Below are 23,166 nucleotides of genomic sequence, written 5' to 3' on the forward strand. Positions count from 1 at the left end.
CACGGTTATGAAGAAAGTTAGTTGGCTATAATAAACTGCATTTATATAAACGATGTGAAAGTTCATATAACTTTCGTATCTATAAACAATATTTCAAAAAGTTTGAAGTGTTCGTTACGATATCCTACCTGCTTATATTTCAAAATCTGGTTCTCTGTAGTCCTGAACAATGTAAACTGTAGGATGTAATGATGTAATTGTTAGTCAGTTACTACCGAATTTGTTCAATGTTTATGTTTGATACAATTCAGATGCCAGATTGACATGATGGTGAACGAATGTAGACTATGTCGATGACTGAAAGGCATCCTCGGTCTTTGATTCATTTCGGGACGTATTTCAAATGCAAATAATATATTGTCATTAACGAATACACGTATACGAGTATGCTATTAAATCAAAAGAATAAGTGAAGCCCCGAGTAGTAGCATAAATAAGTAGTCACCTCGATGTCTGTATTCGTCGCCAGCTCAGTTGAAGTCACCCCTTTAGTACAACACCTGAATAGTCGTTTAAATGATTTGGCAGATGGTATAATATTGTATGGTGCTGATAGTACTGGAGCACAGATGTACTTCATCCACATCTTTGTGCGAAGAAATTTCCACTCTATATCGATATTTTCCTAAACAGAATATTAACATTTTATTAACAGGTTACTGGCAATAATCCTGCCAATAAAATAGCGATATGCTATTAAATATATTATTTAATTATACTCACTCTCATCCGTGTGTACGTGTCAGACATCATAGCAATACATATATTAAGCAGCATCAACATACATAGAGTTCCAAACATGGTAAACAGCAAAACACCCGTCCATTTGAACATAAAATTAGCATAAGCCGGGAGGTTGTAATCAGGAGTGGCATCAATGTTTAGTTCGTCAGTTGGATCACCGCCAAATATTGTAAGGATCAAAGACGTTATTGATGATTCTAAACTTTAAAAACGAAAGTACTTTGTGTTATTTCTGTAAATCATATTAGTTTAATACAGGATTGCTGTGACTGATTTATTAAAATAATCGTCTTACAGTGGTTGCAGCTTTTATCTGTTATTTTTCTGTTTTTATTATGTCTAAAAGCTTAATATACAATTTGTCAATTTAAAAAACATTTTGGCCAATCAATCAAATTATGAATTATTGAATAAAATAAAATCAACAATTATCATTATCAATTTTATTTTCAATTTTCAATGTATACTTCTATACCGCATACTACTTTGAGGTCACATTTATTTATTATGCGTTTATTGATGGAATTGTTTCAATTTGCTACAAATATGTAATAATTGGTTGTATTATATCGACGTCGGTAAGATCACGACTGATCCAACTCATGTATACACCTATTTGTCTATATCTTGGCTTCATTCAAATATTAGTAAATTTTGTTTTTGAATGAAATAACAAACAGATAATTCATCATTCATATATATCATCACAGACTGCATGTTATACTAAAAACATGTAAATCTATGATTAATTTATCAGATTAAACCACAAATGTTACGTTCCCATAATGGCCATTTTGTGTACGAAATTAGAACAATGTATATTTGCTTATGCATAACCGAGACCCAACTATTGCTGGATTGTTGTTTTAGCATGTTTAACTGTTAAAATAACCACCAGCCGAAACTAATGTGTGTGATTATGCGTTATATGATTTGTGAAACAAAATGACCTGCATGAAGGCCTCATATATGTAAATGGAATCCACATCAACCCATGACATTTATGAATTTTTAGCAGAAAGCAGCCGCTATTTTGCCATCTTGCATTGGATTATGAACCGAATATGAATAAATGTTTACCAAGACGTATGATATATCAGTCCGAGAGTGGCACTAGGATGGCATACAATAAAACATAATGTTGACCATTTTGAGTATAATGTACAAAAACGATTTACCCTATGTTCCTCTATTGTCTAATGCGTGTACCGAGTATAAAATCTGTCAACAAACGACTGAGATCTTGTTTTTAAATTCTTGATTTTATGAATTAATAGTGGTCATATTGAATATTGAACACAAAACAATTGCACGTGCATATGTATCCGCAGATGTAGTATGAATGTGCGTAAATAGAACGTAAGGATACAGACAGACCAGTGAATGAACAAAGGGCTAATTAATTTATAAGGACCCAACAAGATATTTGTTTCTGGTCAAAAATGTGATATGAATTTTTACTGATTCACTTTTTTCTTGCATGGGTATGATACACTAGTGTGAATACATGTAATTTATATGTAATTAATGACCAAATTAGCAGATACAATTGCATAACATCAATAATTTAAAGTTTTTGTTTGAGTAACCTGCAATCTGATTACAACCAAATATCGTTTCTATATATATAGTTATTTTTTCTCTATTTATAAATAATGTGGTTTTAATTGCTTATGTATTGGTGGCCCTAACAGTTGAGGCGACCATTCTCCCAGTTACCATATTGACAATTCTCTCAAAGATTTCACGAAATCTGTCAATAGTTTACACATTTTGGTTTATACACCTGAAGTCCCAGACAAAGCAATAGAAAAATGAAATTTGCATGTCGACTCCGACACAATCATAACATTCTTAGTAAAGGAATAATTTATCCCATAGTTGGATCATAAAAAAGAGCATTTTGCCTGTCACCTTATCCTCGATCTTGCGTACTACGTGTTGCATTTTTTTCACTACACTCTACAGTTTTGTGGAAAAAACTCAAAAATCGATCGTACCATCATCAGCTATATTGCAGTTGGTAAGTGAAATGGGAATGGAATATAGATTAAAGTAGTTATAATTTAATTTTTACATGCAGCTGATAACACTATAAGCCTTGCCATGAGTCACATATGTTTCATTGCTCACATTGTTTTGTAGTCTAGTTAAAAAAATACCATCATTCAGAATGTCAAAAGATATTTCGCAATTCTTTTTTAAAATTACGTGACCAAGGTTCATTAGGTTGAGTTAATATACGCATGCAATTAATATCGCTTACAAAAATAACACCATTAAGCTTTGCGAGAAATATATAACTTACATCGACATAAATCGTTCTTGGTAGGTAAACAAAGACTGCAGTTGTAGTAATTACTAAATCATGTAACGCCAGTATTCATTGTTCGTTCATATCAATAATGTGTTACATGATTTGACCCCGATTATTTATACAAATGTTTTGAGTGGATAATATAATCACAATTTTTAAACATAACCATGTGAGTATACACCCTAATTTTTTTGTTGTATCGTTCATTACTGGAAAGACGTAGGTCATATTATGTTAAGAAAAGATAAATAAGAAAATCATAAAATATCTAAATAATATAAATATGTGTGTTGTAATCAAAGTCACTAATAAAACCAAATACTTCTTGGCAGTAGGCAAGAAAAGTTGCAAATGACATTATTGACAACCTTGTTCACTAAACATAGTGTTGATCACCTTGGCGCAATGCTCAACAATCGCCACTAGTCTACCTATTTATAGAAATGAGTTGTTCATTCCAAACAGCAATAATTCTAAAATAGGTATACCCTTTCGACAAATGCAAAGCTTTGTTGTGTTTTATGTTTCTTGTTTATGTGTTATGTGTTACTGTCCGAAATCGTATGTTGAAAATAATTATGTTCACATAAAATATTTAATGAGACAAAAAATCGTGGCGTTATGTCGAGAGTGAAACACAAATTTGACATTCATGAACGTATGATGTTTCTGACTACGTAAACAATCATATTAACCAGACTCTCGTTGATAACAAATCGGCGTGGTTTAAACAGAATAGTTTCCTTTTAGAAAAAAAATGTTTTGCTTTGATCGCTTTAATATTAAACATATGCGTCGGTCTGAATGATTTCTGTGCCGTTATAAAATCCAAAACCGTGTTAAGCTTCCCAGTCTGGCAATTGCAATTGTTTGTTCGCCCGCGCTTTTTTGCGCCTAAAAAACTCGCTCGAACCAGTATATCCGCGTACCCGAAACCATTGCCGTATTACGGAAACAGACATTCGTACTACAAGTATAGAGATTTTCGACATTTGCAAAACGCCTAATAGAATTATTGTCACGACCAAATATTGTGCAAAATCGGGCGCCAAACTCTTATGTCAACTGTCCTTCTCTGTTTCGAGGATGCATTACACTCATGAATTCGCGATGCATACCACAATAAAAATGTACTGTATATACTTACAGGTTGAATGCATTGTCTGGAACACCTTCATACAGATAATAGAACCCAATTGCAAACGCTAACACAACATACACGAAGATCACGAGAAATTTTATAACGTCATCTTTCATTGCAGTGAACAATAGGAGCACGGAACCAAGGTAATTTGTAAGGTAGATGTGTTCTAAGAAGCGTAGACAAGCTAGAGTCAGCGCCAGTGCTGTTGAATTGATCCAAAACACTTGCAGAGCATCTTCGACGTCAAGTACACTGTTCATAATCCATAATAAAATGTCTATTCCAAATGACATAAAAACTATTATATCAAGATGATTCCATAAGTTCATTACATACTTGTTGAATCCTTCAGTCATTAGCTCTACGACCTCTGCCCAAATATACGCAACGTCGTATATTAATAGAAATACGAGTAGAATTTTCACCTCATAATTTAATTGGACGTTTGGATCTGTTTTGACATCTAAGATTATAATGAGCACGAGAAAGAGTAAATATGACGTCATTTTCGTGAAATATTTGGCTTTCGGATTATCGATTATTTTTGCTACAGTGCAGTCTGGTGCTATGATATAAATAATTGCTAACACAGGTAGCAAAGCTACATACATTAACACACAGTACGCGACATATAGTAACCACCAGCAGTTGTTAGTATGTTTCTCCTTCCACGATGGTTGACCAAATTTCCAGATTTTCTTCATAATCTTCTGGGTTTTGTAATGTGCAACGAACTGTAGAACACATAGTAAGTGGTGAGTGAGGAATGGGTGATATTACACTAACTAAAAAAGTAATTGAATAAATAAACGCTCTAGTAATTTATACTAGGATACTATATTGTTTTGGGAATTACATACTACAATCATAAAAGGAAGGCAACCAATGCAAACAATGATCTATTCAGATTAAGTTCGATGCTAATTCCAATTTTAGATTTCAATATTGTTTTTAATATTTTACCTCTTTATGACAGCTCTCTATGGCTTTACTAATAATAGCTTCTTTATCTGGAAGTGTAATTGCCAAAACACCAATATCCTTTCCAGTCAGAAGAGTGTAGACTTCTTTCATATCTTCGCAACAGTCAAGCAAATCCAATGAATATTGGAAAGCTTTTTTTCTTACCTTCTCATAGTTTTCCTGTTTTGTTGTATAAATTATAATGTGCATAGTTTGGAATGATTTGAAAATGACAAAAAAATTGTAATTGTTGTACAATTCACAATTGATATTCAATTCTGACGTATGTCACGCCATGGACATGTAATCGCTGTTGTAAATATTTTAATGACTTATTGAATTGTTAAATAACAAATACCCACTGTCATAACTAAATTAACTAGCTTTGTTTGTGTTATTTGATTTGCATGTAATTAAAATCTTACGTCTGTCACGCCTTTAATATCTTTTGCAAGATCAAAACAAGTCATTAGTGGGTCACTGTTGGCTGCACTCAGGTAAGCAGGTGATGTTAGAGCTTTATATGTTTCGAACATTTTATCATAGTCCAATATGTTTCTTTGCTCTACAAAAGAGTAATTCATTATGTTTATGGAATATTAGGCACGTCCATTGCCATTAGACATGTATCTTTCAGTGAATGACATTCGTCTACAGCCATATAACTATAGTTTGTGTCCACTTACTCTTGAACTTGGATGGTCTCGTGATTGGCTTAGCTCCTTTGTTTAGAAGGAGATTGATCATGTGATAATCGTTATTTTTTGCCGCTATTTGCATTGCCGTTATTGGTTGTTTTTTCCGTCGACCTACGCAGTTGATGTTGACCTCGTCATTCTGTAAGTATTAGCAAAATAGAATGGTGCAAAATTACCCTCAATGTCAATGGAAATGTCCGACTAGTCAGTCTCGTTCATCATCATTAGGTTAAAATGGTATACAATACGTATTATTTCCCATCAATCAGATTCACATCATCGTGTAACAAAACAGTAAGTATGTGTAAATATGCACAGTATGTGTATTTACCTCCAGGAATAATGCAACTGCATCTAGATCTCCGCGTTGAACGGCTGAAATAAATTCTGTTTCATTTTTTGTTAATGCCTTGTTAGTTCTGTCTTGCATGAAATAGTTCCATTCTGCTCTGGTCAACTCATAACTTATTGTAGCCATGGTAGCTGAAAGTAGAATAGGTAAAGTAGAATAATTGTTAACTGTGTTATTTGTAGCCGTACTCTACATACCCGTACATTCTGATAACAAATATGATCATCACATTACAACATGCAACAAGTGATTCAAATTCCCGATAATGAAATGCGGCTCACCATTGAAAGCAGAGGAGCTTCTATACAGGCTAACACTCACTATCCAAATAGCTTTTAGTGAACAGTGATCAGATATACGTGCATACATGAAACATTAAAATGATGTAAATGCTTCTCGTTATGTTTGCAAGGTCATATTTTTGTACAGGTAGTATAAGAACAAGTTTGCATTAGCTGTTCAAAATATATATAATTTATAATGCCATATATATGCATCCAGTGTACATAGTTTTATTATCAAACATAGTGTTCTTAAATAAATTGTATGATATGATTAGCAAGATACACCCGATTTCAATGGAAACTCAACAGTAACTATATTGTGGTATTGTATTTCTTTTGCCAATATATATCACGTATAAGTTATAGATGCTTGTTCGTGGGCACTCTCAGTGTTTTTTTTTGCTTTTCTTACCCAGACAGTCTTGGCTAGATAGTGTTGAAATTTCGGAGCATTGTCACTGCTGAAACCTGCCCAAAAATGGATTTTAAAATATAGGGAATCGAGGCACGCGTAGTTTATTAAAAGTCCCGAAAGTTTGTTTACGTTGCTGTTTGATTGACAAGTCACTGTTGATGTTATATGCAAATGAGTTGCTGGCCTCAGTTACGTTGCGGCGATGTGTAACTTCCTGTCCGCGACTCTGTTTAACTTACCTCAAGCGCTATCAACTAGTCTTGCAAACTACAAAAAATGACAAGACGTAGACACTTCCAGCATGCAAGCGGAATATAAAAAACATACAGTTATAAATGATAAGTAAACTTGTTCACTCTTATCTCGCAACATATGTCGACAAATTGTAGCCTGGCAGCTTCCAGTGGAGTACTGGCATTATAAAACTGACTAATTATACATTTGTCGTTTCGCTGTAACGATCACCGTGTGGATAGTTACCTTAATCAGAAACCCCCTTGTCAGCTAGCATGCATCTGTAGCGATGACGCAATGTAAGTTGTACGGCCGTGCTCGGCGACCTCTGGTACTATGGCACTCTATGAATGAGGTATTTCCAGAGGTCAGGGTTCGTTTTAATTTTCATCGACCCGTCTAGTCTGCTCAATTTACAATAGCTGTCTTCCATTTCGACTTTTTCTTACCGGTGTTTGAGCGATTGAGTACAAAATCTGTAAATAGCCGTTGTGTAGCAAAATATTACGGTCCATTTCAACCTGGTCATCTAACTTCGCACGGTCCATTTCACTGCGTCATACAGAGTATTTTTTAAAGGTTTGAGGAAAGGTAAATTTAGACCCAACCCACCCAATGGGAGTCGCTATGTTTGTATAACTGTATGAATATCTCATCGGATTTACGTAATCCTTTGTGTCCCTCCCTCAGTGGAAATGATAACACGACGCCATGACAGTTTTCATGCAAGGTTTTTACTCCGCGGACGATTTTACGTCCGTTTCCCTAGTATTGTAAATATTTTTTTTTAATCTGACGATTGAACATCAGCAAGCGTCGGTGTATGATGGATTTTGGCATGTCGTCGTGATGCAATAGCCATTTTTGTGTACGATTAACGTCACTTTCATAAAACGGCCATTATCTCCGTTCGTGTTTTCTGGTTGGTCAGAGAGATAGAAAATTAATTAGCGCCCACAGTTTCTGTCAGTTTGTCTTGACATTTTCACACTATTTTGACAGCGTCTCTACGAACAAAAGGACGTCTGGGCTTATTTTTAAAGCTTCCATGGTAAACTGAAAAACACAAGTGGAGATAATGGCTAATTTGCATAAACCATTCACTCAGTAAGAAGTTTGCTAATGCTCATATTAGCAAATGGCTGTAACAGTTTGTAACAAATTAAAACCTATTATCGTTTTGTGAAAATTTAAATATAGTGCATACTATGGAGATCCCGTCATTACTTTTTTTCACCAAGTTTCTTTTTGATTATTTATGTACAGCCTTGCTAAATCTTGCTAATCATTCAAAAGAGAGAATGTTTGTATCAGTTTTCTATATTTTAAAATCGTCTTTTGAGTATGTTCCACTATTCATAATGCTGTGAAATTTTAACAGTCTATAGCCAAGACTGTTCGGATAATAAAAAGCAAAAAAAAAAGAAAGAAAATTCACTCGCAAGTGCCCACGAACCTGCATCTATACCTTAATGAACTATTCACTGTTAACTCAGATATAACGTATAGTTTTGATAACAATTGTGTATCAATGTTTTTACTCCGATTGATATATAATCTATATATGAGATGCATTTTCAAATCATGCATGGAATAACAACATGTACCATAGTTAATTGGTGATTAGTGCCAGAGTAAGATTATTTCTTTCCATTGAATTGAAACACAACACGAAGTACGAAAAACAGGATAAAGAAATTTGAAAAAAATTATTGAATGCAACACGTCCCTGATGAATCTACGTTCACTACAACTGCTTTCACTTGCAATTCTAGAAACTCTTGGCATTTTATTATGTCGTTGACGTGCGTACAAACGTGTGTGGAAACGATCGTTTTTTTCGCAGAACAAAGGTGAGCGTAATATATTTCCTATGTCTAGAAATTTCTGCACTCTCAAACGATACTAGTATCATACAATTAAAAAAATGGCTGTCTCGCCTGCAGAAGACGCGAAAGTAAACTCTCCACGGAGCAGTGTCTGCATCACAACCCTCATGACTCACCCATGGAAAACGACAATATATTTACTAAAGCATAAATTTAATTATTGTCTATAAACACATATCAAGTTTTCCCTTTATAACGTATTTTCATGTGATGTGAAAAATTAGATTTCTCACACTCATTTGGGATCTTTTTTTTTTCTGTTAAGCCCAATGTAACTTAAAGTAACACTTTTAATTTGTCCCATCACTACATACTCTGCTATCGCCGTTGCATAATGAGGTCCGTCGATTGGTAATGGAATTTAAATTTAAATATAACGTGTACAAAAAGCGGGCACCTAATAATAAATGACACGTATAGCTATTATTACACACTCGTTGCAGGTTATTGCTTATTTATGCATTTCGAGGTGCATGGATCAGAGGTCGCGAGTGTTTGTAGCCAAAACGACCTAAACGCATGTAATCAGAAAATGCACCACTTGCTCCTCATCCTATAGACGTAAACGTGGTAACAGAATGCGCCATTTTATGTTTTTAGAGTAATAGACATTGTTTTTAGCATTGCAAAGGGTAATGTCACCATCATTATGTTCATTCATAAGACCACAATGGAGTTGAATAATCTAACGACTAGTGATGTGTTTGTTCACTAATTCGGTATCACTAGAATATTACCGTATTCTTATTTTAAACTGGTTATGCTAAATAAATAAATGAATGAATACATTATTTGCCTGATGCAGAAATAATTGCAATTGTTTATCACAAAGTATTTTCTAGAGAATAGATGGGTTACCAACATACATTCACATAATCAGGATTATCAAAAATATATGGTAAAATTCTCAACAAAGTATATAATTTCTCTCTAATACGATATAAACATACAGGTCATCTTTTTCAACGACATAATAAATAGTGTTAAGTACTTTAAACATATACTGCCACTTATCTAAGATATTACCTATTACATTAGTGAGACTGAGAAATGAATAAAAATGAGGGCAAAATAAAGTTGCAGTAGATATATAATATACTTACGCATATTGTTGTTTTCTCGTTTATTGCAATGCACATATTTAATTGATCCATTGAATGGCTCTGGGAATACACTATATACATATCAATTGCAAATTCAATTTCTAGGACTGTCTTCATTGATTAAAGTCTTTAAATATACTATCAATTGCCTAATGACTAATATTTTATGATTGGTAGTGTTGTATAAACACATCATTTCATAAAGAATTAAATAAAATTACAAACCATAGGATTAACATGAAATGCAAAACTTTCACGTAATTGTACACATGTTAATTTTTCAAAAACGTACAAAAGTACATGTGTACAAATCTTTCTATTCAGTATAGTTATTTAACTCTGTAAATGGTTACTGAGAGTGTTGATTTCTGATGAAATAATTATATGCCCAAATTTCTTTATATGAAACAATGGCAAGCATGAAGTGCTTTGAAGTAATTAATAATTATTTAAGCGATAATACTTCATATATAAATATACATTTTTAACAAAAATATGCAAACATTAAAACAGTATTTTGTCTAATCACACTATTTTTATAACTTTATCATACACAGAATGATACTAATCAATTACCGACTCCAAAAATACAAACATATGCCACACAAATCATATTGCATAATAGTGTTACACAATCATGCTGTATCTCCTGCTGTCATATCTGTATCATCAGTAGCTTGACTGCACTCTATATCTTCCTCCTTTATAATCTCTTTCATCAGTAAATAACGAACTAGAAGAACATTAATGAGCTACAAAACAGAACAGTTATACAAATGTTTAGTTAACGAAAATTTGCATTCAAATAAAAGTCTCGTATGTTTGATATTATCTAATTAACATACACCTTTAAGCGACATCCTACCTGCTCGTAATGAAGAACCTGTTTCTTATCTTCTTTCAAGGACAATGCGAGCTGTGAAGTATAATGCAAATTATGCAGTCAAGTGTTACATAATATTGTTATTACTTATGCAACATGTGTCAGATTTCAGATTGCCATGAAAGCGAAAGCATGTAGAACCAAAAGGCATTCTGGAAATTTAAATATCAGCTTTTCCATGTATAGTATTATACAAAACGAAAATCACCTCCATTTCATCATTTGTCTCCACCTCAGCTGATGTCGTCTTTTTGATACAGCTCATACAGAGTCGTTTAAATATTGAAACGTTTGGTACAATGTTGTAGGGTGCTGGTAGTACTGGCGCACTAATGTAATTCATCCAAATCTTTGCACGGAGAAATTTCCACTCAGTGTCGATATTTTCCTGAAATCAATATTACAACAATATATATGCAGCAAACCTTTGCATTATTCTTGTAAATAAAATTATGGCATATTAACAATTAATAGGTAAAATTTAAAGATACTCACTCTCAACTGTGTGTACGTGTCAGACATCATAGCAATACATATATTAAGTAGCACCAACATACATAGAGTACCAAACATGGTAAAGAGTAAGAAACCCATATATCTGTACATAGGATATGCATAATAACCCTTGGTATTGTGATCGGGCGTGGCACCAAAGTTCAGTTCTTCACTTGGATCACCGCCAAATATTGTCAGTATCAAAGAAGTTATTGACGATTCTAAGCTGCAAAAAAAATAATGTATATTAATTGTGTATTAAGGAGCTTTAATTGACCCAAAGGCCTAATTCTACGGCGGTAAATAATGCTGAAATAATCGACATAATTATTAATATTTTGGTTTGTTGTTTAAAGAGAGACTTCGTAAATTATGTGTATATCACAAATGTGGATATCACCAAAATCTAACCCTTTTAAACAAAATTAAATCAACACGGTCAATTATCACTTTTGGGATTTCCAACATTAACTCGCAAAAACAATATTCAATAAACATATTTTAATAGTATTAGTATTAGAATGTAATTGTAAAAAAAAGCAAAATGTAATCACTTGTTCAGAAACACATATAACTTTACTAAGATATACGTCACAGAAAAACGACATACGTAAACGTGGGTCAGGGTTATTGGTTATTATACAAATCTTATATAAGAACAGTAGGTTTTGTGAGGAACCGTCTTGCACTACATTTGTTACTGTAATGTATCGCTATTATAACATAATTTATTACAGTACATATACTTACTTGTTAAAAACACTGTCTTTAACACCTTCATACAGGTAGTAGAACCCAAATGCGAACGCTAACACAACATATATGAAGATTACCAGAAATCTGGTAACGTCCCCTTTCAGCTCAGTGAACAAGAGGAGCAGGTGGCCAAGGTAGTTGGTCAGGTACATATGTTCAAAGAAGCGTAAACAAGCTAGAGTCAGAATCAGAGCTGTCCAAGTAAACCAAAACACTTGTAGTGTGTCATCGATTTCGTCCAAACAGTTCAATAACCTCAGTGAAATGTCCGATCCAAATGACACGAAAATCAACAAGTCAATATAATTCCAATAGTTCGTGAAATATTTTTTGAATCCAATACTCTTAAGCTCCACGATCTCTGCCCAAATATATGCAGTGTCGTATATTAGTAGAAACATTAGAAGACCCACTAACATATCACTTAATGGGTCATTTGGGTTTGGGGCAATTTGGACATTTAACACGATAATGAGTACCAGGAAAAGTAAGTATGATGTCATTTTGGTGAAATATTTGGCTTTTGGATTATCGAGTATTTTTGCCACAGTGCAGTCTGGTGATATGATATAGGCAGTTGCTAACACAGGCAGTAGAACTACATACATTAATAGGCAGTACGCAACATAGAGAAACCACCAACTCCAACTGTCAGAATGCTCTTTCCACAATGGCTGTCTATGCCTCCAGATTGTTTTCATAATCTTCTGGGTTTTGTAATGTGCGATGAACTGTAGAACAAAGGATATTTTATGTGTCTGACAATCTGAATAATCTAAAAAAAATAATTAAACCATTCAGCAGTTTATGAAAGGAAATGGTTATAAGTGTTCTACTGGAATTACGTACAGATTGCCTGGACTATGAATAATGATTCATTGATATGTTCGATGCTTATCGTCATTTTACACTACATATCAGAAGCGTAATATTACGTTCACCTCTTTATGGCAGCTCTCTATGGCTTTACTGATAATGGTATTTGTGTCTGGAAGTGTAGTTTCCATGCAATCAGTATCTCTCCCAGTCATAAGCGTATAGACTTCGTTCATGTCTTCACAGCATTCAAGCCATTCCATAGAATACTTGTAAACTTTTTTCCTCATCTCCTCATAGTTTTCCTGTCATTGTAAGTAGTTTTGTGAGGTAATGCAATAACTGCCTGACTTGGCGTAACTATTCAAAGCTGAGAATGTATTATGATAAATATTAATAGACGATATGTGGTCTATCTGTAATGTAATCGCTGTCCCTTATGCAATAGTTAAATATTAAATACCTATGGTCACTACTAAAAAGCATTGTGTGTGTTATTCAATTTCGATGTAATTAAAATCTTACGTCTGTCACGCCCTTAATATCATTGACAAGATCCATAGAAGTCGCAAGTGGATCACTGTTAGCTGCACTCAGGTAGGCAGGTGATGTTAGAGCTTCATATGTTTCGAGCATATTATCATGGCCTAATATGCTCCTTTGTTCTACGAAGAAGTAATTAATTTATATTAATGAAATATAGAATTAGTGAAGCACGTCAAAGTTATGTTAGTTATATTATACACATTTAGTTTGTTTTGTGAATATAATTTAAGTTTGCGTTCACTTACTTTGAAAGGTCGATGGTCTTGTGATTGTCCTAGCTCCGTTGCTTAGTAGCAGATTGATCATGTGATAATCGTCATTTTTTGCCGCTAATTGCAATGCCGTTATTGGTAATTTTTTTCGCCGGCCTGTACAGTTAACATTTATTGCGCCACTCTGTATGGTAGTAAACACAGATTATTGAGAGAACTACTGTGCTACATCACTTCGACACACAATTTGAATAGGTATGCAATGAGTAGTGCTTATTTGTCAATCAAGTTACTAACAACATTGTGTAACGAAGCAGTAATTATGAAATATAAGCACATATGTACTTACCTCTAAGAGTAATGCAACTGCATCTATATCTCTGCATTCAACGGCTGAAATAAATTCTGTTTCATTCTTCGTTAATACATCGTTGGTTTTGGCCTGCATGAAATAGTTCCATTCTCTTCTTGTCAACTGGCAACCTTTTTTGGCCATGAGTGTGCAAAAGTTATTAATTAAAGTTAATTATAGCCGTGCTTGCTTCTATTGACAATTTTTTGCATAACGTGTAGACAACGTCCTCTACACAATGTAATTACAGGGATATAAACATACATTACAACATGCAAAATGCAAACTCCTCGCGTCTGTATAAATACACGCCGTACTACGCAACACTTGCTGTGCAAACGATTTCTGGTCGTGTATTAAGAACACAGTAATCACGTATCTAAATATACATTTCATTTAGGTCACAGTTGAATGTGTTAACTGTTATCGCGCACAGATCACGAATGACCCGTTTCTCTTTCAATATATTATATTTGTTACAGGCTGTGTATCTAAATGATCGCATTAGCTGTCAAAGATAATGACCTGATAGTGTATGAGTGACGTTGGTTATCAATGAATGTTTTCGTAGATTTGTTCATATGTGTTAGGCAGGTCATACCTTCAAGCTCGTGTTGTGGTAAGATATGAAAATAATCCCGGCTCAAAGTTGCCACGAGTTTTCGAATACCATCGCGCCAAATGTATCATCCCTACTACCTTGGATATATCACATTCTACTAAACTTAATTGTGGGCGAAAAATTTGTTTATTTTTTATATCATAATCTTTTTCATTGCTGATAAATTGGACCGCGTATTATATTTTTTACCTTTCTTTATTGATCAAATTTGACGGGCAGGTCACACCTGCATTTTGGAAAGGTTAACAAATTATAAAAAAAATGTTCTGTCCTTATTGTTGCCATGACAACGGCCAGGAATGTTGTGTTCTCGAAATTGAACAAAAGTTAAAATTGTCAACAATGTTTAAATATTTTCTATGATGTATGTGATTGTCTCAGCATGCAATTCAAATAATTCTGCATTCATCACGAGGTGCCCACTTTGATGACACACTGCAAAAGTAATTAAAATAATAAATAATAACACATGTTTGAGAGAGTATTTATCACATCTCACTGCTGTTACGCATATGATGGGTTGAAACTCAGTCACATGACATTGAATAAAAATGGATATTATATGGTATATTGCCCGCCAAGTGGATATAACATGGGGATATCACATGAATAACGTCATTGAAACTACTGTGCATAACAAATTGTCGTTCGCCGCATTGGTGCTTCCCCGGACGTTGTTGCTTTCAAGGTTTTTAAGGAACTTTAGCCATCCGAAATAGACAGCGAACGTACCAGAACGGATATTAAGTAAGATACTCTGTTTTGATGTTTAGGCTATTCTTTATATGAAGCGAAAATGAACGTCAAAGTCGCCACTGAAACAACGGCCTGGATCGCTGTGGGCATTTCTTCGCGTTCAAGTTCCACGACGATGGTAACTGAAAACGCTCTAAGCTGTGAGACTTGTTAATAGAAGTGTAGTACGTTTGTGAGAAAGTAATTTCAAACACGTCTACGGTACTCTGACATTTTAATCTGGCGAGTGGTTAAATAACTTGCGTTTGAGAATTTCTCAATTTATTTAAAAAATGTTATACTCGATAAATGGAGTGGTTCATTTTTAGTATCCGTGGCTGAAAATAGCGTTTACTATGTGTATTCCGCAGTTTTTTCAGCAAACAATGTATGTAAATATTGAGCAATGTGGCACTTGTTATATTGCATAAAATAAAATATTGCATACTTCAAATCTAAGTGTTGTTATTTTGTGGGAAAGCGGGTGTGAGTGATGTATGGTTAGATGTGTTTGTGCATGGTGGATGTCTGCTCGATAAGCTAAAAAAACATGGTCATTCGGGCAATATCACGATTTGTTGTCTGCCCTCTGCCTTCGGCTCTGGCATCATCAATATTATGGTCATGACCACCATCCCTTGGGCAGGCAACAAATCGTGATATTACCCTCACAAACATGTGTTATTATTTAATTGTCGTCTGCCTAAAAGATGGTTGCCATGACCATAATATTAATGATGCCAGAGCCAAAGTCGAGGGCATCATCAATATGAGGGTCTTGATCAACAGCCCGAAGGGCAGACAATTTTATCACATCGAGCAGACATCCACCATGCACAATCACATTTACCATACATCACTCACACCCGCTCTTCCACAAAATAACAACACTTATATTTGAAGTATGCAATTTTTTATTTTATCTATTATAACAAGTTTCACATTATTCAATAGCATGATACATTGTTTGCTGAAGAAACCGCGAAATACACAAGTAAATGTTATTTTCAGCCACGCATACTCTTTTTAGTAACCGTGTTTCAGCAGTGTGAATCACTCAATTTATCAAGTGCAACATTTCTTAAATGAATTGAGAAATTCTCAAATGTACGTTATTTCACCACTCGCCAAATAAAAAATGTCAGAGTGCTGTGGAAGTGACTGCATAACTTTCTCCCAAACGTAACACATCTTCTATTCACAAGTCATTCAGCTTTAGAGCGTTCTCGGTGAGCATCGGCGTGGCACGCGTTGAAATGCTCACAGCGTAGAACGCGCCGCAGCAATCCCGGTTGCGACGTTTCAGTGGCGGCTTCGCCGTACATTTTTGCTTCATATAAAGAATACTCTGAACATCAAAACGGAGTATCTTATTAATATCAGTTCCCACACGTTCGATGTCTAATTTGGATGGCTAAAGTTTTTTCTGAGCGAGTCTCAATCAATAATAGCATACGTAACATCAATGAGATGTGATGAAGCTAAATATATCCCTCATGTACGTAAATACAAGTGAACTTTTCACTCAAAAATGCTGGTACTATGAGCTCGGATCTGTTATCAATATATGTACAACTTAGTATACAATAGTAATTAATATACAGATTTGGTACATTGGAATTGTGCTGAACAGAGTCCTCAAATGCACATGTGAGATACATTGCACCACCCAGTGTATTGAACAAAGCCCTCGATTATATGTATAAACTGTGCAATTACTCATCCAGGTCGCACCGTAACCATTGAACATCGCCCTCAACGCTATATCTGAATAATCTGTAGACACAATCAAAGCATTCAAAGTTAACCGAGCAGCGCCCTAAACGGTAGATTATGTCAAATCTAATAAACCCGATACAGACGAGCCTTGTGAAGACTCACCAAATCCGACAGTGTACAACACACACTTACATGTAAGATTCTGCCAGGTGAGGCCACGTATATTCAGTCCATGTATTTAGCATAAACGCACTAAAACAGAATAATACAGCTTGTACAAACTGCTCAAAAATAAAACAACTGACAAACCAAGAACAAGAAACTAAAAAAAAAAAAAAATATGACTTGCTGGTGACCTGCAGAAAATCACTAATCTAATCGCCAGTCAATCCTACCTCCAACCCTGTGATTGATCGGACGTTTTGGTCGAGTTTTGGTTGTTGTATTAATGTGCAAGAGGCAGTGATTACCAGCAATCAGCTCGACAATCAGATCGTCCTTGGCAGATTGTCAGTCAGTTTATAATATTTACATATTAGTCACATAGTGAGATATTTTGAAATTGGCCACTTTGCCAAAACATGTAATTTAGTGTTTGAGTATAGCATTGTGTAGAATGTTTCATATTTATAAACATATACTGTTAATTGATATGGATGGCCTTTGTTACTTGGTCAGTTTGTGTTATATATATTTAAACATTGACGTCATCTGTCTTGATTTATGAATCATGTGCAAACTTCGTGAAGATGTATTTTTCGCAATGCCTCGTCAAATAATGGTTTATTTTCCAACGACTATTTTAAGATGCTATTTTACAATATAAAGTAAATCTGCCAAAGTATTATTTTGAAACTCCAAGATGACATGCATTGAGAACTCAGTGTCGTATTTACGCCATTAAAAAAAAATCAGGTTCATTTATTTGTTGGAAAAATAAAAACAACGATTTTACAAACGATATTTACTACAGATGCTTATTAGACCTAGAAGATGGGAAATGCAAAATGAAGGATGAGCTTGGTAGTGACTTCATTAATTAAAACGTCTAATTTCTATGACTTATATTTACTATTAAAAGATGTTACCCACAAGAACGGTTGTCATATTCTGCAATGCAGCTCACCACGCATATATCTATTTGTATATAAATACAATGATTCTATAACAGTATCAGTATCAGTAACAGTAATTCGTGATTCTGAATACTATGTGTATACACCTAGTGTCATAATATCATATGTTTGTTTATCCTAAACAGCCATTGGCTTATTTATAGCAAGTTTACTCAACATTTGTTCATTGTTTCTTGCAGCTATATTTTCATTTTTTATTAGTTGGTTAGCACAAGTTATGTATAATATATTAAGTATTGACATTTATTTTTAGTTAAAAAGAAGGTACTATTTTATGAATTGTTTTTTTTTACATTTGAATCAAAAATAATAATAAATTTATTTCTGAGAGATCATCATCATGGTTCTCATAATAGATGTGATATTATATATTATTAATTTTAAACATATACATTCCCATGGTACATGAATATTGTTTTCAATATTGATTTTCCTGACTAATCTGGCGGTATTAGAAGATGACATTGAAACACAATGACACAAAACGTTTGATGTCACGAATAATATTTGTAAATTTATTACAAAAAGCCATAACAGACATGAAAACTGTATAATAGTTTATTATCCATTTATTGGATTGAAACATGCACGTCATTTATGTGGGATGTGAAAAGGTTGCATCCGGTATAATTAATAAGATTTGGACTGAATTCACATCAATGTCCCAGCAGGGGAATAACTGAGGGATGTCGATTTCTGTTTCGTGTGTACCTCTTCATTTTTGCAGTTTTCGGTACAATTGATAATCGATATTTCAGTACTCTTGGTCGTTAAATGTCGTAAACAACTATACTAAAACGACCTAACGAGTTAAGCCGGTGCTGGTATCCTCTGTAAATAGTGGATAATATATATATATATATATATTGCGTTGATTAATTTATCTGTACTAGAGTTGTCATTATCTCAATATTGTGTGAGTTGCTTCTAATCTAATATAATAATAAAATATGTAATTATTCAGTTTTATTGATGTCCGACATTTAAACACCTATGTATATCTTTTGATCAGTAAATTACAGAAGACAGAAAATTGGGTAGAGTTTGCACTCAAATGCTGCTTTTTTACCTTATAATAGTCAGTACAACGTCTGTCACGGGCGTTAAGGTAATATATATATATATATATATATATATATATATATATATATATATATATATATATATATATATATATATATATATATATATATATATATATATATATATATATATATATATATAAATATACAATTTAAAGATATTTCTACAGTAATCGTGTTCATAATAATTAGCATTGATTTTTAGAAACACGTCACGTCCGTAGGTCCCTCTACGTTTTCCACAGTATGAAACTCCTTCATGGCATTCTCGTTCACGATACCGTTCATTAGCATATAGCGAGCACGTAGTACCTTTATTAACTGTAAAAGAATAAGGTGATTTATAGCATTTACAGTCACTAATGATGAAACAAGTAAAACAAAACTTTAAAACCGACATCCAATGAATGCTTCAAATAAGGTAATTGACTATATATGTTATATGTACAGTATAGTTGACCTTGGCTTTAGAATGAGGTACATAATAAGCTACATCTAATACTAGTGCCCTATATATCACCAAACAGAAACAAATATCACACATAAGCATCGTGAGTTTTTACAATGTAAAAGTAAATATTGCTTTTCTATAGTGAATATTGTATAAGGTGTCACTGGTGAAACAATACATGTTTCGTCATAACATGAAAAACTTAATTTACCTCCTCATAGAGTAACTCTTTCTTCACCTGCACTCTTCTTGTGTTATCATTTGGATCAGTTAACTGCAGATTATCAACACACAGAGAATTAGATATGCTGAAATGGACAACTTTTACATTAAGTTGATATATAAATTTACGAGCTACTTTTAATATTTCAATGCTCTTACCTCAACGTTTTCATCTGTCCTCGAATTAGGCTTATAGCTACAAAGACACTTTTTGACAATAGAAATCAAACACGAGACTGATGGGATAATGTTATACGGAGCTGACAATACGGGGGCGTCGACATAACTCAACCATATTTTCGTCCTCATAAATCTATACTCGACCTCAATATTTTCCTAAAGGAAGTCGACATATGCATAAATAAATTAGATCAGTAAAATATAATTCAAAACAAATGACCATAGGGTTAAACGAAATGGTAATAATGTGTGTGCTGCTGCTGCTGGTAAATTTGTAGCTTTGAATATGTATAGCAGAATAACTAGATACGTTTTCGACGTATTTTATTATTTTATAAATAAATAAATAAATAAATAAATAAATAAATAAATAAATAAATAAATAAATAAATAAATAAATAAATAAATAAATAAATAAATAAATAAATAAATAAATAAATAAATAAATAAATAAATAAGCTTTACAAATCAAAGTGTTTCTATGTTTAGATAAAGCTGTCATGTAGATACCATGGAAATCAGTACGTTTGTAGATAAGTTGTACCAATGTAATATTTAATGTAGCAACGTCTTATTCACACGCTATTATTAAATTCAAGTCATTAATGTCAATAGTAAGCGGCACTCCTTATATTTAAACATTTCAATTACACCTCCTAAGTGTTAGCTTTGAGTTTGTTACACTTATTTATTGTTATATATTTAAACACTGGTAATCAGTGCCTGACATAATTATTTACTTGAGCTTTCCCTTCTACAAAAGATATTACGTTAGCCTTCGAGATAAATGAGAACAAATATTTATTGTCGTCTTACTGCTTTATTTGGTGTGTTGGCTATTTGTTTTTATTTTCTGTGTTCTTTATTGTCTACATTGACATAAACTTTAATACATCTGACCTTTAATTATACATGGCATACTTACCTTCATCCGTGCATAAGTATCAGACATCATGGCGATGCAGATATTAACCAATACTAGCATACATATAGTACCAAACGATGCATATAGTATAAATCCCATTGTTTTGTACATAGGTCCTGCATCGACTATAGCCCCAGACACGTTGAAAAGCAAATCGTCAGCTTTTAAATTGTCCGTCGGGTCGCCACCAAATATCGTGGTAACCAGGGCAACAAATGACGTAGCGAGTCTACATTCATACGAAAGAGAAATTAATAGTATGAAATACATGTTAAACTCAAGTGTGTAGGTAAGATTATTGTACTCGAATGTATAAAAAGGAATACGTCATTACGTAGATATATAAGTTTTGGCTACTACTGCAGAAGTTCTTGTCTTCAAGTGCAAATCACAATACTCACTCGTTGAAAACATTACCGGTACCTATGTCATCATATAGGTAGTAGAATCCAAATGCAAATGCCACGACAGTGTATACAAATATGATGAGAAACTTGATGACGTCACCAGTCATTGCATTAAATATTAGTAGCATGGGACCGAGATATAGGGAGAGGTAGAAATTCTCCATGGATCGAAGACATGCAAGAGTGAGAGTGAACGCTGTCCACGTGATCCAGAATAAGTTAATCTCAGGGTTGATGTCCAAATATTTTAAAAGACCAATAAGACGAAGGGAGATGTCGACAAAAAACGAGAATAGAATCAATAAATCCATGTAGTTCCAGAAAGACGTGAAGTAACATTTTAATCCGCTTATCCACATTTCTTGAATTTCACCCCAGATGAGAGCAATGATGTAGATTAGGAGAAAAATTATGAAATACTCATATGACAATTCATAATAAAACGTACCATCAAGCTCAATGTTAAGCAAGATGACAAGAAAAAGAAATTTGAAGTAAGACGCCATTTGCATTAAGAATTTGGCTTTAGGGTTATCCAGAATTTTCGCCGCCGGAGAGCAAGGTGCTATGATATATATGACGGCCAATAGTGGCATTAGTAACACGTATACAATCAAACAGTATATGCAATACAAAAACCGCCACCAAAAGCTATTCTTGCAATGCCATCCTGGTTGTCCCTTGTGCCAAACCTTTCTCAACACGTTCTGACATTTGTAGTGTGCTAATAACTGAAAAAATAACAAAAATATAACTTGTTAAACAATTAATTAAATACAAATGTACAAAACAATGACAATGAAACGCAACACAGAATTGGTAGATACAAACAAAGATTTTGTTTTGTGTTTGTAGCCTATTATGTGAGTTATCGGCATACTAACTAAGCATGCTTGCTGTGAAGTTTGTCTACTTTCCTTGATTTCTGCAAAATTTCGCAATTCAATTCGCACGATGTACACAAATCACGTGATTGTCCCTATCCAATAGAGCATTGACTGACAACAATAGTTTTGGTAACTACAGAACACAGTATATTACTGAATATTTTTAGTGGGTTAGTTACATTCAAGTTTTGTGGATATTAGTGGTCCACTAATTCCAGGAATAACATCAGGTTATAGATTACAAAATTTAGGGGGTGATTCCCAGGGCTAAATCGGAACTCCTTAAACGCATGTCTTTTCACCACCCGCCAAATTGAAATGTCAGAAAGCCGTTGAATTGGCTGCAATGGTTTTCTCATGATCGTGCCACACCTTTTGTCTGCATTCACAAGAAGCCACACAATGTTTTCTGGGAGCATGGGTGTGACACGCATATGACACTCACAGCGTAGAAGACGCGTCAGCGACCCCGGATGTTTATTCGACTATTTGCGTTTGCACTATAGTTGCCGTATTAGCATGGAAAAGCATGAAGCTGCCTGTGTGAGAAATGCAGTATAGTTTTATAAATACGAATGCGTTAGCTGAAGGATCGCG

At 33.9% G+C, this 23,166-nt stretch overlaps 2 protein-coding genes across 2 annotated transcripts; both read right to left on the minus strand.

Moving 5' to 3' along the window:
• Positions 1-9,936: 9,936 nt before the first annotated feature.
• LOC100378488 (short transient receptor potential channel 5-like) lies at positions 9,937-14,543 on the minus strand. The gene is made up of 9 exons (XM_002740237.4): positions 14,201-14,543; positions 13,885-14,035; positions 13,619-13,758; positions 13,219-13,398; positions 12,272-13,008; positions 11,522-11,747; positions 11,235-11,414; positions 11,009-11,059; positions 9,937-10,895 (listed from the first exon to the last, which is right to left on the minus strand). Exons 1-9 carry the CDS (start codon positions 14,345-14,347, stop codon positions 10,779-10,781), a joined length of 1,929 nt encoding a protein of 642 aa, XP_002740283.1. The 5' UTR covers positions 14,348-14,543; the 3' UTR covers positions 9,937-10,778.
• Positions 14,544-19,698: 5,155 nt separating this feature from the next.
• LOC100378636 (short transient receptor potential channel 7-like) lies at positions 19,699-21,302 on the minus strand. The gene is made up of 4 exons (XM_085497350.1): positions 21,276-21,302; positions 20,330-20,506; positions 20,160-20,222; positions 19,699-19,818 (listed from the first exon to the last, which is right to left on the minus strand). Exons 1-4 carry the CDS (start codon positions 21,300-21,302, stop codon positions 19,699-19,701), a joined length of 387 nt encoding a protein of 128 aa, XP_085353476.1.
• Positions 21,303-23,166: the final 1,864 nt, after the last annotated feature.

This window comes from Saccoglossus kowalevskii, chromosome 3 (genome assembly GCF_978046115.1).
Source record: "Saccoglossus kowalevskii chromosome 3, keSacKowa6.1, whole genome shotgun sequence".
Classification (NCBI taxonomy): Eukaryota; Metazoa; Hemichordata; class Enteropneusta; family Harrimaniidae; genus Saccoglossus; species Saccoglossus kowalevskii.